The 15353-nt window shown below is 52.9% G+C and overlaps 1 protein-coding gene across 10 annotated transcripts in view; it reads left to right on the top strand.

The window, feature by feature from the left end:
• DLGAP4 (DLG associated protein 4) overlaps positions 1-15353 on the top strand; it is a 182238-nt gene that overhangs the window by 129306 nt on the left and 37579 nt on the right. Inside the window, exon 1 of one of the 10 annotated variants that reach the window (XM_080558473.1) lies at positions 4011-4126. The exons of 6 other annotated variants lie outside the window; for them this stretch is intronic. Coding sequence is in view for 1 of the 4 variants with exons in the window: in XM_080558471.1 (XP_080414597.1) it covers positions 4354-4384 (31 nt within the window). In the remaining 3 variants the exon portion in view is untranslated. Of the gene's footprint in view, positions 1-4010; positions 4385-15353 lie in introns of those variants that run through there. 3 more of the 10 variants (XM_080558465.1, XM_080558471.1, XM_080558472.1) reach the window with 3 other exon arrangements.

Raw genomic sequence — 15353 nt, 5'->3', positions numbered from 1 at the left:
CGACAGCCACAGAGACTCCTGTGTATTACAAAGGGCTCCCCAGCCCCAGTTCCTTCTTATTAGAGGCATCACTGGGAATTGCTTGCTTAATAGACTGCGTGAGGATACAGAGCTGCACTCAAAGGGCCCTGAATATTTGATGTCCAGGGTAAGAGGGAAAGCAGAGAGGTGAGCAAAGCACAGAAAAATAAGCTGAAACCCCAGCCCAGCCTCCAACCTATGCCCCAGTGACAGCCGGGAAAGCTTACACCAAACCAGTCCCTGCTCGAGCTCTTCTCCTGAGGCTTTTTGGTAATGGCAGCCTTGCTCATGGCAGCACCCTGCCCTGGGATTCAGCAGCCTGTTCCCAGAAGCCCAGGTGCCCGTCTCCTTACTCTGTGCCCAGATCTCTTCCAGGGAGGCCAGGAGATCCAGCTCTGCCTCCTCCTTCGAGGCCTGGGCTCTGTTGACCTGTTTTTGCTACTGGTCGCTGAGACAAAAGACATCCCTGAGAGCGTGAGCTCCAGACGGCAGCTACCCTCCAGTTCTCCCTCTCTGCTGGCCCCATGACAGCAGCACCGGTGGAGCAGAGGCTGCAGACCCTGAGCCCAGCCTGGCAAAGGAATCACAGAACCTGGTGCAGAAGGAGACCAAAAAAGTCCAGTCCTTCGCTCCAACCACAAGCAGGCACGAGGCCTGTGCCTGCAGCAGCCAGGGTTGCACACACCTTGTTGCCATCCACAGGCCATGGCTTTGCCAAGCCCAAGCGGGTATGAGGGCTCTCTACCTGGGATACATACTCCTCAAAGGCATGACAGAATAGCTCCTCTTCTGCCTCCAACCAGTTTTGTGTCTCCTTTGTATTGCTTTTTTTTCCACAACGGAGCTAGTGAGATAGTTCCCAGGACCAGTGCTGTGCCGGGAACGCTGCCCTGCCCTGCCCTGCCCTGCCCTGGGAGAAGGCAGATCCCAGCCCTGGCACTGACAGCCCCACGCACGGCTCTTGCAGGAAGGGGCATGGCGAGACAAAGCGCCTGCACACCTCCACACTGTGTCACGGGACAGCAGCATTGTGCAGCTGACCAAACCCCCAAAGGCTGCCTCGCTGTGGAACGAGTTTCCATGGCTTCCAGAACTGTGATGTAGCAACGGCTTTTGAGGGAAGACTCCCTTCCTCCTCCTCTGCAGGTCACAAACAGGTAGACAAACTGTGCTCTTCTCCTCCCTCAGCTGGCCAGCCACAGAGGCCACGGGCACACCTGGAGCCGGAGCAGAGCGTTCTCTTGGTGGGGAAAAGCCAGCGATTTGAATGCAGAGGAAAGCACGGCACAGGCCAGAACACATTGTTCAGCTAGGGTGTGAGGGGCTGCAGCTGAGCAGTAAGGTACCGGAGTGGTCCCTTGCTAATCGTATCAACTAGGGCTGACCCCATATGGCCTTTGAAGAGAGAGACTGTTATCGTTTCCTTCAGATTTTCTCCTTCTTTTTGACCTAGATTTCACGTTCCAGAAATAGCTTTCTCTGACATACCAGCAGGAAAGAGATAAGAGAGAGAGAGTTGTCTGTGTGTGTGCACACCAGAGAGAGATTTATGGTGTGTGCTCCTTCAGCACTTGTAAGGGAAAAAGGTGGATATGTATGTTCCATGATCTGTTCTGCAGGACACAAAGAAATTTATGACATCTGATTCTCTCCATACTTATCTGCTCATTTTTCATCTCTAATCTTTTCCTTGTTATTACGGAAACTCCACTACCAAACCCTGAGCCCCAGTCTGTTCCCTTTTCCCCAGGAACTCCCCAATGCTGCTCCATGGCTGTAACCCTGCCATTAAACTCCATCACCAAAAAATACCTCTGTCCTGCAGCAGCGAGGCTGCACTTGGTGCTCTCTGCTGTCACATTTTAGCCCTACTCCAGGCAGCACCCAGTGCAGCAACCTTTCCTTTAGTTGCTTGCATCCTTTGTGGCACCACAGGAGCTGGGCGGCCACCAGTTTGGGCCTCGCAGCAATGTCACTGGCCCAGATGCTCGGGAAGGGGGGAGCTGCAGCCCACGCGTAATGCTGCACCCACATGAGCAGACACGGGGGAGGCAGAACACCTTTGCCTTAATACTGGGAAGTGAGCATGGCCCCAAGGACCTGACCACATCTGCCTCCTCCCAGTGGGGGACATCTTTTGAACTGCTTGTTCAAAAGACACCTGCCAGCATTTTCCTTTGTTAACACAGTCAGAAAGCCAAGTCTTTCTTGTTGCTTGCTTTTATCAGCTGTGCTGGCTGCAAAGAGCCAGTAGTGTGAACAAAGGAAAAACCAGAGCACCCAGGGGTGCCCCAGCTTGCTCAAAGCCACCAGAGAGCAACAGCAGAGAGCCCCCGTGTCGGTGCGGTGCTCTGCACAGCAGGCGTAGTTCTCCTTAGGCCAAGGGACCCAGTATCGATCAGCACGCTGGCACTTCCACCACCCATGCAAACTAGGTGAGCAGAGCTGCCTTCAAGCCAGGCCACCACAGACGTCCCTTTGTGTCCCTCCCCTCTGCACCTCCTTCTGGGACCAGCCTGCCAGGGCCATGCCATCCCTAGAGCAACCCCGCGGTGGTCGATGATGGCCTTACAATGGACCAGGGACCAGGTGACGTGCAGTAAGGAGATGCACTCAGATCTGAGCATTTGCAGGATTCCAGGCCGTGCAGTCAGATGAGGATTTCTTTCTGCGTGTTTCTCTCATTCTGGATTGCTTTTCCTCTCCCCCCTTCATGCTTTTCTATCACTTCTTCCATCTACTGAGCCACTGTATGGTCTTCTCAGGAAGAGATCAGCTCGGAGCTTTGCAGAGTTGCTGACCACCTGCGTGACAAGGGGCTCTCAGTCCACCGCTGATCCCCACTCCCCAGCCTGTCCTTGTTTTCCAGGCTGAAAGCTTTCTTGCTTGTCTTGGTAGGCAGCAGAGGGGAGAGGCCCCAAGCCATGGGTGTCTCACCGCTACAACTTTGGCCCCACTTGGGCTCTGTGTTAGCGAGCTGCTGCAGAACAGCCACGGGGACTCCATCCCTGAAAGCCAAGGCTGGCGGTGCCTCAGCCCTACCTACCCTCGCCTAGCAGCGCTGAGCTGGGCACGCCACTTCGCCCAGGCGCTTTCCCTGTTCCTTGCTGCAGAAGCCAGACCAGCCCTTCTGCGCTGAGCACAGGGAACGCGCGGAGTCAGAACTGGACCAGAGCATCCGAGGACCGACCGTACCTCGAGCTCAGGCAGCGCGCCTGCTGCCTGCCTGAGCCCTGCGGCAGCACCGCTGCCCACAGAGCCCCGCGCTGCGCCCGAGAACGAGCCCCCTGCCCACGCCTGGCTCACGGGCACTGCCTAGTGCCACGCCGCGGGGCAGATGTGGCAGTCCAGATGCCCAGCTCAGGGCTGCCCAAGCAGAGGAGCAGCGACGCAGCAGGAGGCACATCCGTCTGCAGGGCTGCGGGTGCCGGGCCGCGGGTGCCGGGCTGCGGGTGCCCTCTCCCCCCGCAGCCCGCCTCAGGCTGCAGCCCAGGGGTTGACCGGGCCCGAAGCACAGCCCTGCAGCACGCAGCACGTCCAGCTAAGGGAGGCTGTGCTCTCCCCGTCCCTGCCACAGCGGAGCCCGGCCGGCCACTTCGGGAAACCCCCGCACCGGGAAAGCCCCGCAGCCCCGCCGCTTCCCGGCCCGTTTATCTGGGCCCCCGGATGGAAGGAGACGTCCCTCCCCGCCGGCCCTGCTCTCACCCCGGGGCAACGCCGCGGCCAGCGCCCCGCGCCCCCGGCAGGAAGCCGGACCCGCCCCGTGCGGGACTCCCCCTCCGTCCCCCCCGCGCCGACCTCGGGGCCGCCTCCGCCAGCGTGGCCGCGCCGGGGCCGAGCAGGGCTCGCGGTGCGGGGCAGCCCCGCCGGCCTCGCGCCCGCCTCCCGCCGGGGCGGCCCCGCTCCGCCGCCCCCCTCCCCCCTCCCCCCCTCCGCGGGGGCCCGGCGGCGGGCGGGGCGGGGCGGGGCGGGGCGGGGCGGGGCGGGGGCGGGGCCCCTCCCGCCGCGCCTGCGCGGGGCGCGGGCGATGACGCGCGGGGCGTGCCGGCGGCTTTAAAGGCGCGGCCCCGCCCGCAGCGCGCAGCCGGAGCGGCGGGCGGGCGCGGTGAGTGCGGGGGCTGTGCGCGTCTCCTCCCTTCTCTCGCCGGCCGCGGCCGCAGGAGCACCGAGCGCGGCCCGAGCCGGGCGCCCGCCCTTCTGTTCCGCCGCCGGGCCCGACCTCCCCGCCGCGGCCGAGCGGCCCGCAGCCCCCCTCGGCGGGGCGAGGCCGAGCGCCCCCGCGCCGCGCCTCCCCGTGTCTCCGGTCCCCTCCGCCCCTCCTTTGTGTCTCCCATGGCTTTGTGTCTGGAGCTCCTCAAGCAATGTGAGTGCGTGCCCGGGGCGCGGCGGGCGGGGGGCCGGGCCGGGCCCTGCATGGCTCCGCGGCGGGGGCGCCGCGCCCCGCCTGCCTGCTCCGCTCCGCTTGCCGCTCCCCGCGCCCCGCGGCCCGGGACGGGCGGGCCCCGCTTCCTCCCCTGCTTGCCGTGGCTGCCGCCGCGGGGTCGGGGCCCCGCGCTTCGCTCCGCCCGGCCGGGGACGGCTGCCGCCGGCCAGCGCCGCGCCGAGGGGCGGGAGGGCCCCGGGAGGGCGCCCGCCTCCCGCGAGCAGGCGGCCGGCGGCACCGGGCCCTCGCCCGCTTCTGTGCCTCAGCGAGGGAGCCGGGAGCGGGAGGGAAGGAAAGGAGGAGAGCTCCGTTACCGGCCGGCCAGCGCCCCGCTGCTCCCCCCAGCCTCTGCTGAGCGAAGCAGGGTCACGGCAGGTCAGTGCCCGGGTGCCCCAGGCCGGTGCTTAAGGCCTTGAAGGAGTCCCCGGGTGCTGTAGAAAATGAAATAGTGTTTCGCTAGATCGCACGCTTCCCGAAGCGACACCGACCCCTTTTCAAGGTGCTGTTAGGATTCTTCCTCCCCCCAAGAAAGGATGTCTGGATGCTGAACGGATGCCGAGGTTTCCAGTGCCCGTTGCTGTTACGGGCAGGCGCTCAGCAGCACCCCGCGCTCGGTGGGCTGGCCACAGTGCTCCAGTCTCTCTGGCCTGGGATGAGATCAGGTCCCAGCTGAGGCTGCCTGGTGTTACATGCCAACGGTGAGCTGCCCTGCCCTCTTCAAGGGGCTTGTGGCTTAGGCTGAGTGCCTCTGAATTTAATAGCAGCAACAGTTCTGGTGGTAGTGTGAGGTGTCAGAGGGAAGGGTGTTTTACAGTTGCTTTGAGCACTGCGTAACTGTAAACTCCTAATTTCTACTGGAGTCTTTATTAAGAGGTTCAAAGAGAAGGATTATTTCTAGGATGATGTTGGTAGGAGTAATATTACTTATTCTGTGAAAGTATGGACCTTGACCTCAGGGCATACCGGAAATGTGTATTTGAGATGGGAACGGAACCGGGATCTCTGGCTCCTGGGCTTTAACTTGTGAGTTGGGGGAGGGCAAAAAAACGCAGCATGTGGCATTGGGTCCTAAAAATAAATTCCACTCATGTGGGATGATAACAAGCCAGATTGCCAACTCGTGTAAGTTGGCAGACTTGACTCTGAAGGGTCCAAATTGCTTAGCTGGTGCTTGTTCTTCCAGGAGAAATTTGCTGCTGTGAAGTTAGTGCTTTGAATGTGTTTGTGGGGAGAAGCGCACATAACTAGTGATCAGATCTAGCCCGCTTGTCTTTCAGATAAATATCATGTGTGCTTACTCTGCAGCAGTACATGGGTTTCAGGAAAAGGTTACTTGTGGCAGACAGATGTTGTAGTTAAGGAAAATCTAGAAGCTTGTCCTTCTTTATTAAGATGCAGGTGCTAAATGGCTGTTTAAAGGAAAAAAGGAATTTTGCATCTGTAGCTTGTTAACATCTGTAGTGTCTGTACAAGCCGTTTCTCTGTAGCTGAAATAGGTGTAAGGAGGCCCCTGGATCTGTAATGTGGCCTGTAAGTGCTGGGGCACAGCCACTGTGTGGCATGGCAGCTCTGAAAGGACAAGAAAGCCCTGTTCAGTCCCCAGCAGATCCTTGTCAGCAAGGGCAATAATGGCAGAACTTAATTTTCTTTATTTGTGGGTTGGCTGTATGGAGAAGATTGAAAATGTGGTGTGAGTTGGTAAATCGTGCAGCCCTCAGCACCTCTGAGGCCAACAGGTACCTTTGTGGAACTTGATCAGCTGTAGCTTGTGCTCTGTTCCTCTGGCTGCAGGGGCAAATGTTGTCAGCTGCTGGGGAGAGCTTGCATTTTGCTTTGCAGCTGTGGGTGAGTCAGTAGTTGGATACCTAATCTGCATGTGCAGTTGAGATTTGTGGATGCTTCTGGCTACTTAGCTCAAGGTTATCCGTCTGCTGTTCTAACATAACGTGTAATGCATGGGAGGCCTGCTGTTCTGTGAGCTCACTCTGAGCTGTGCATGCTGCCAGAGCAATGTAATTTTAAAAGCTTTTAATGGATAACTAGTAACTGCCAAGCACTTACAAATAACTGTATGTCAGTTCTGGTCTCCTCTGTAGAGCTGAGTCCAGCCTCCGGTAGTTTGGAGTGAACTATTCAGTGGAACCTGTAACAGTCTCTGCTGCTAATTCTCTTAATAATGCTGTAGATGTCTCTGCAGAAATAAGGTTGCAAAGCCATGCTGCAGCAGGGCCTGTTTTTGTCTCCTCAGCTGATACTTCTGCTCTGTGCAACCTGTGTGACAGCCTCAAATATTTTTTAATGGATTGAGGAGGCATAATTGGATTCAGTGCAGTGCAAGTTACAGTAACATATGTGAGCTGCAAGGATTAAGGCTGTGCAGGCGGGTGGCCTTGTTCAAGAAAAATCTACTGTAATTTCTTCAGTGAAAAGTTGTCAGTGTGTTTCCTGTCAGAGCAGATTTAAAAAGGGAGGGGAGAAATACTAAGTATAATTGCAGTTTGCTTGGAAAGGAGATTAGAGTTCAGGCTATTGGATCAAGTTCTGTGCAGGCTGTATTTGAGGCTTGAGGGATGAGAATGGTGAACTAGGTTCCCCTGGGAGAGCTCACAAAGAATGTGTTTATCCCTCCCTTCTCTCCTGGTCTGCAGCCTGTGACCTCTGGCTAGCCTACCACCTGGACAGAGGGAGAAGTGGGGGGACAGAATGATACTGGGGGTTTGAAGTAACTTGTCCTTAAACAAGTGAAAGGTAAACTATTCACAGGTGTGCTAGTTAATGAGGAGAGCAGGAATTCTGTCTGCTTCAGTTCCTCTTGTGGCATTAATGAATTATTGGCCACTTGGTGCAGATGAGAACACTGTGAGCCTTCTGTCCTCTGCAGGAGCAGTAGGCAAGGGAAGTAACTACTGTAACTACCCCATGACTGAAGTCCTGGCCTAAGCTTAGCCCTCTGCTTCACTTTTCTGCCCTGCCAGGATACGGCCTATAAGCCTGAAATGTGCTGTTTCAGAAGTATTTTGAATTTCTGCTGAAGATAGTTAAGTGTTCAAATACATAAATGTGTGAATCCATTTTTTAGTTTTTACGGAGACTGAGCATAACAGACAATGCGAGGTAGGGCAGTAATAGCATTTACGTACTGCGGTATGGACAGTCAGCTGTCCGGGGCAGTGACAGTCCTCCCCTGCAGGTGATAATGAAGCAGGAAGGTTGTAGGGAAGTCTCTTGGGGCATGCTGCTATAGTGACCTGAAAACTGTAAGCAGGTAAACATACAGATTCACCCAGCAGTGTGTAACAGTACGGTTATATAGGAAAGAATTAGGAGGCCTGAAGGCAGCACTTGTTGCTGAGATGCTGGGGTTTGCTGAAGGTCTGAAACCTGAGTGAGTGATTTGTTGAACAGGGCTGTGAGGAGAAGGTGCACTCGATTAGGGGCTTCAGAGCCTGCCTTTCTCCCTCAAGGAGAGGAAACTGGAATTCCCCTGGAGGAATTGTTCCTGAATTTTTGTTTGCAGCATTTATATGCTCTGGAGAAGACAGCAGCAGGGTTGTGATTCTCTTACCTTGCCAGGTCTGGTGGCTGGAGGTTTGGTCTTGTGAAATTACTGCTAAAGGAGCAGAGGGGCACGTACATGTACTGTGATGCAAGAAGGATGTCTGATACCTATGTGGGTTGAAGTACTACACCCTGCCACTGCTCCCTCATAGCAGACAGCGTGTGCAGGAACTTGATTATCCTTACTGCCATATGGGATGTCTAGGGGTTAAGCTTGTCATCTCTTCTTGCAACACTGGGAGAACAAAAAGTCTCTTTACAGTGGACTAGCCAGAAACAGGCTGTACCTTGCTGCATCGAATGGCAGCACTCATAAGAGAAGCAGTACAAGGATGCATAAATTTAACTTACCACTAGTATTTACATTAAGGACATGTTGACTCTCAGTTTTGTACATCCTATTTAGTACTCTTTGTTAAGAAGTCCAGATTTGACTGCAGTGATCTCTTCTTTTAAGCCTAATTCTAAGATCAAAGCTTAAGCTACTGTGTTGTCTCTCCAGTTTGAAACTGATGGAAAAACTCAAGTAGTGAATGTCTGAAGTAAATTCTTACGTGATGTCTGAAAAGTAAATTCTTATGTGTAGTGTGAGCTGTCAGTGTAAAATTAAAGCAAAGATTAGAAGCCGAATGTGACTTTCCACTGATGCTCTGTCATAGTGCAAGGTAACATTTGATGAGAGCCGAAAGGTATTTAAGAGTTGATAAAAGGGAATTTTTAATGGAAGTTCTTGTCATAAGATTAGTCAAACTTCTAAGAGAATTATTTGCATTGTTTTTTTATATTTGGGGAATGTTCAAACTGAACGTAGTCCCTGCAGGGCATTTGCTGTGCTCAAGAGGGATCTCAAACTTCATAGCCGGGGTGGGGATACCTACAGTTGCATTAAACTGAAACTCAAAACTGGGAAGTTAACCCATACCTCTTGGGCCTTATGTACTAGGCAACTATGGATGTCTGATGCTAGAAAGTGTCCCAGGTCACAGTGGAAATGTTCCCATGAGGATTCTTGAACCTTCCTCTAAAGGTGCTGGTTAGGAGCTGCTGCACTGCCTGTTTGGCTGCCAGACTGGTTAGTGCTGCTCTTACAGAGAGCAGCATGCGTCAGAACAGCTTGAGCGCCAGCATGCTATTGTACAGCCAGTCTCCCCTTGCCTCTTGTAAGGTCACTTCAGTAACTGTTTTGTTAAGAAGCCTTCTCTTCCTTCTTTGAACCCTGAGGCTTTTCCCAGTCTCTCAGCGTGGCCCAAACATGAGGTCCTGAGTCACAACACTTCTGTCCAGGAACTCTTCCAGGTTTTCATGCTCTCTATTGAAAGGCTACCAGTGTTTTCTTGTCTGACCTGCCAGTTGAGTAGCAATCCTGGGCTGAGGATTTTGGCCTCTTAGCGCTGCTACTCTGAGCAAAGCAAGCTCCTTGGCAGTGTGGAGCTGGCGGAATGCTCAGCTGCCTATGGTGTGCAGGGGGACTCCCCTGGGGAGAAGATGGGTTTGGGAAGTTGGCACTAGTGGAACAGGGATGGAGAGCTTCCACCCCCAAGTGCCTGAGCAGCTGCTTATTCTGACCCATTGGAAGGAGAAAGAAGTTGGACAGCGCTTGCACAACCTTGAGCTCTGGTGCTGGACAAAGCAGCTACTTGGATTCAGAAGTGCTGGGTTCAGTGACCCTCCAGGTTGCAGTGTGCCAAGAACAAGGCCTTGAGCGGGGAAATCCTGGGTACAGTGACCCTCCAGGTTGCAGTGTGCCAAGAACAAGGCCTTGAGCGGGGAAATCCTGGGTACCAGGAAATGGAGATCTGTAACCTGCAGCATGGTGGCCAAGGCAAGAGGCTGCTGCTGCCTGAGCTTGGCTTTGCACTTGGCACCTGGCTCCAGTGTCTGCATCTCACTGTCACCCTGCAATCTTCTAGGGTATTCTGGAGGCGGCTGCTGCTAATAGTTATATTATGCCACACATTAGCTTTTATCACTGCTCTGTTAACTTGCTTACTAGAGATGAGTGCTGCAAAATGCTCTGGGTTGCTGAGGGGAGGCTGCCAATGCAGGCTCTGATGTTTCTGCTATTGTGGAAGTTGCTCGTGCTTCTCAAGCCAAATGACTGGGAGGAACCATAGGCATTTGGGGAAGGGAAACAAAAGGCCTGTGTGGATCTGTCCTCAGTCCTGAGCAAATGCTGTCCCTGTCTGCTGTACAAATTGTGCATGCCTTGTGTGTGCTTTCAGTGGACATCTTTGTCCCTCAAGAAGAGGCCAGTGTTTAAACTGACCTGCTTGGTTGCTGTGTGGCTGTGGACTGGTTTCTGTAGTTTCAGTATGTTGGCTCTCTTGGCTCTTCGTCTTTGTAATGCTTTAATTCATTTTCAGAGTGCTTCAGGGAGTTGATGTCAAAGAGCCATCAGATCTGAAGAAATACATAAACTTTAGAAATAATGTAAATAGGAGTCAGGCCATTTTAGCTGTGAACATCTGGCCTGTTCAGAAGCAGGAGATGTAAGAGGCAGGAAGGATGGCAGCTGGGTGCGAGGAGCTGCTCAGGCCCAAGCTGGAGCGGGGCTGTGGCCCTTGCATGAAGGGCTGCACAGTGGTCGCATCACCACAGGGACGCAGGCTCTTGCTGCCTCAGCTGCCTGTGTCAGCTGCTGGGCTGATGTGTGGTGCTGGCGCTGGCCGTGCTGCCCTCTGCCTGCTCCCTGCTGGGCCAGGGCCCAGCTCCCCTGGGTGGCTGGGGCTGCCTTGGGGCATGGTGAGGCTCTGCGGTTCTGGCTGCTGTTCTTTGCTGTAGGGTGAGGTGAGTGGTTGGGCCTGGTGGTGCTGTCCTCCCTGGGAGGCCCACAGCTGGCAGGATCCAGGCACACTGGCCCCTGACCCCTGCTGCTGTCCAGTTGTTTGAGAGGAGCATTAGGTCTCTGTGTTGCCAAGTGCCGGGTCCTATGCTTTGGCCACAATAACCCCATGCAATGCTGTAGGCTTTAGGCAGAGTGGCTAGAAGACTGAAGAGGAAAGGGGCCTGGGGGTGTTGATGGATGCTCTGCTGAACATGAGCCAGCAGTGCGCCCAGGTGGCCAAGAAGGCCAGTGGCATCCTGGCTTGTGTCAGGAATAGTGCAGCCAGCAGGACCAGGGAGGTGATCGTCCCCCTGTGCTCTGCTTTGGTGAGGCCACACCTCGAGTGCTGTGTTCAGCTTTGGGCCCCTCACTACAAGAAGGACATCAAGGCCCTAGAGCGTGTCCAGAGAAGGGCTACAAAGCTGGTGAAGGGCCTGGAGCACAAGTCCTGTGAGGAGCGGCTGAGGGAGCTGGGGGTGTTTGGTCTGGAGAAGAGGAGGCTCAGGGCAGACCTCATTGCTCTCTGCAAATACCTGAAGGGAGGTTGTGTTGAGGAGGAGGTTGGCCTCTTCTCCCAGATAATGAATGATAGGACTTGAGGAAATGGCCACAAGTTGTGTCTGGGGAGACTTAGACTAGATACCAGGAAAATTTTTCTCTTGAAGAGTGGTCAGGCACTGGAACGGCCTGCCCAGGGAGGTGGTGGAGTCACTGTCCCTCGCAGTGTTCAAGAAGCACCTGGACAAGGTGCTATGAGATACGATTTAGTAGCTTAGTGGGTAGTATTGGTGATAGGAGGATGGTTGGACTAGATGATCTTGTCGGTCCTTTCCAACCTTGTGTTTCTATGATTCTACGTGTTGCTGTGAACCTCTGTAGAGCTGTGCAGGGCGCAGGGAAGGCTCCCAGCAGGCATGAGCCTTGCCTTGTCTTCCAGCCCCGAAGTGGTGGCTCCAATGCTGTTCAGGGCTGGAGGAACAAATGCTCACTAGCGAGCTACTGACACCAAGTGTGGGTGCGGTACGTACCCCTCCTCTCCTGTTGGGGCCTGTCCTGGGGAGGTGGCTCACCCAGAGAGGGAGGGCTGTTGAACATGCAGAGGAAACTTCCTCACCTGTCATCTTGGGTGTTAAATAGAGAGCTTTAAAGAGCAAAGATGAAAGTGTCTGTCATCTTGCCTCTTTGAAGTGCTGTGCTTTGTCCTGTTGGACTGACATTCTGCTGTGGTCTCCAGGCCTGCTGCAGCTCTCACCATCTACCCCGGCACACATGTGGCAGCTCTCCAGCAGAGTTGGTGGAGTTGCTGTGTGCTTGCTCCACAGAGCAAAGTAGGACTCGGGCTAATGAGGCCTCCTTGAATCAAAGGACAGAATTGGGCCAGCCATTTAGGCTGCTGGTGTTGCAACAGCAGTAGACTTTGAAGCACTGTCTGCTTTCTTCTGGCATGCTATTTGTGTGCTTACCTTTGATTTTTTTCTGATTTTTTTAAAGTGTCTGAATATCCAGGGTGCTGGGAGAGGTAGCTCTAAAAATAACTTTAGAGGCTGATTGCTTCCAGAGTTGTTGTTTCTGCTTCCATGATTTCTTTCCCTTCTGTTGATAATGTTTTTTTTCCCTCTGCTTCAAGGTCTGGTTCACACTTAATCATGTGTTCTGCTTTCTTCTAGTTCTTGCTATGTTAACAAACATGCTTTGGGTATGGGTGATGGTATGTGTTCAGATAGCTGCTGGATGTGATTGCAGTTCTGGGTGAACTAGGTTGCATGCCAGAAATGCTGAAGAATGAATTAACTATTGGGTAAAACAATAGTTTTTGAAACACGGTGCCCCTCAGGTACTGTACTGCAGATGGAAGCATGCAGGTGTGTTCTTCTGCAGCTTTAATCTGTGGTGTTCACAGGTGGGGAGGCTGCAGGAAGACCTGTTATGCCATTTCTCAGAAGTGCCATAGGATGGCGTGTTATTAATGGCTGGATGAATCCCAGCAGTAACTCTAGTTGCTGTTAATGTTTTAAATCAAGTCTTGCTGTTACATGTGAAATAACTTCATAAAACTGAGGTAAGAGGTGGTAGAAGTATTGTGTACAGTGACTCTCACTTGGATGGATTTATGGCTGAGAACTGCTTCTGCTGTAGTTAAGGGTGCCTGTTAAATGTGTTTTATGCTAATTCTTATGGTGTGATGATTTTCAGCATCACTTTTTAAGTGACTCAATTACAGTTCTTGCCAGCTGTGCCTCCTACCATAAAACAGCTTCTTTCCTGATGGCTCCCTGGCCTCCACATGACACAAGGCAGCCAGGGCTAGGACCTGTGCTCCGTTTCCCCTGCCACAAGTGACAGGCCTCTTCTTCCCATCAAATTGTATGAGAAGCACAAAATAGGTCTGCTCATTGCAGGTCTGGTAAGCAGTGTTACCCTTGAAGGCTTAATGCCACAGCTCATGAGTGTGATCAGCATTGCTGTGCTTAAGCTGCTCTGCTGGGTGCAGCTGTTCGCACTCCAGCTAGCCTGACTTCATCCTGTGGCTTACACCTTCACATTTGCTTTCTCAGAAAGTAACCCCAAGTGTATTCATATCCTGCTGTCGTGTTTAGGCTACCTGAGAATAATGCCGTAAAATGTGTTCCTGAATGTAGCTGTCTGGCTGAATCGATAGACAAGAAATGTCTGAGGCTTAAAGCCTGACTGTGGTATGCTCCAAGCAGCTGCTCTGCCCCAGGGACTTCCTAGTAGCTTTGTGCTGCTCCAGGCCACTCTGCAGCAGTGCAGCTAGCAGTTACCTCATCTCTGGGACCAGAGCAAGTTTTTCCTGGTTAACATGTGCAGTAGGATGGAATGTGGGGAGCAGTCAGGGAATTGAATTTGGCTTAAATCGTTTGGGTGTTATTAGGGGCAAGTTAACTTCCCGTAGCATAGACTGGTTCTTTCTTAGTGCTTTGGGTGTTGAAAACAACATGGTGTAGATACCTAGAACGTGCAGATCTTGTTCATGTAATCCATTTCAAATCCCAGGTTTGTTCTATCTTTGAAGGTAGTTTTAGCTGGCATGATTCATTGTGTGGATTGGCAGCCTTGGGTTGGTTTCTTTTGTGTTCACTCGTATGTGTGTGCTAAGTGTAGCATGTTGAAAGGCACTTGGGAAGATTTGCTTAAGAGTGATGGGCTGAGAAGCCTCTGAAGCATGTGGGCAGGCTACAGTGGAAGGGAAAACTTGATATGAGAGAAGAAAAATGGTATCTTTGGTCCAAGCTGTGCTCTGTGTACTCGGAGCTAGGAAAGACGCTAATGATATGACGAATATTCCAGTGTAGAAGTGCTTTTTATGCATAGTCATGGTTCAGGGGCTTTAGGTTCACCTGGCAAACTCAAAGCCAGATTTTTGTTGTTGGAATGATGTACTTTCTCTAACAGCTTCTCTTATTTCTCTCAATTACTATGGTTCAAACCACAAAAGAGCTTTCATGTTCTAACTGGCCTGTTCTGCTGCAGTTGTGTTGCTCTGTCCCCATGGAGGCAGTCATGATGTCACATGCTGTGGCATCACTCGGAAGTAGCTGGGAGGCAGCTTGCAAATATTCCCCTGCACTCCATCCACCCCAGTAGTCTATACCTGGAAGAAGACAGAACAGTTCAATAGATGTCTGGGATGATGCAGAGCTCTTAACTGAGGCTGAATGTGGTGGAAGAGGTGTAATACAACCACTTTCTTGAAACTGTTCGTTGCTGTCTGTGTTGAGCTCACTTAAAAAAAAAAAAAACATGGCAGGAAGCCCAAAATCTCCAGCTATCACAGCGCTGCTTCACTTGAGCCCTGTTAACAAATGTCTGATGCCAAAAACCCAAGTACCTACTCGGCTGCGTTCCAGTCGCCTTGTAGTGGGCTGGGTGCTTTTTGTGGCTGGATCCCGGGTACACTGAGCTTGTCGCAGCAGCTCTTGTACCAGCCTAAAAAGCTGGTACATCACCTTTGTGGCCGTTTGAGTGAACTCTGGGGGCCTCTTGCTACCTTTCAAATTTCTGAAACTATTGTTTCCATTGTGGGAAACACTTAACCACATACTGGAGCAGCAGGGCTGTTGAGAGCTGTGCGATGAGATCATGAAGGCCGACAGGATTTGACTTGTATCCCATCATGTGTGAGCTCAGAGAAGATGGGAATGGAGCAGAGAACTGGGCTTCTTTCATGGCTTGATTCCGTTCTTTGCCGGAGTGCTGGGAACTTGTCTTATTTCCTGGAATGCCATGACTCACCATTGCTAAGACAATGTGTGAGAATGTGTTCTGGTGTGTACAGTCTCTTCCATGCATTTATCCTCAGCTTTGTCCATTTTTTGTAAGGTGTCTGAGTGCATGGCACAGTGTGCTGCGAGCTGTAACAACCTCTCCACTGCAGTCTCCTCTTGGTCAGTGCAAAGCAGGACTCTGGTCTTCAGTGCTTTGCCTGGTAAATGCATAGCTGAAGTTTTTCAGTTATTTATCTTTGAAAAGGGGCTTTGTTACAGCTATCACAGAAGCACGTTGACT

This window comes from Anser brachyrhynchus (genome assembly GCF_964034855.1).
Source record: "Anser brachyrhynchus genome assembly, chromosome: 16".
In the NCBI taxonomy this organism is placed as follows: Eukaryota; Metazoa; Chordata; class Aves; order Anseriformes; family Anatidae; genus Anser; species Anser brachyrhynchus.
The sequence above is the reverse complement of the archived record's forward strand: the minus strand, read 5'-3'. Positions and strand labels throughout refer to the sequence as shown.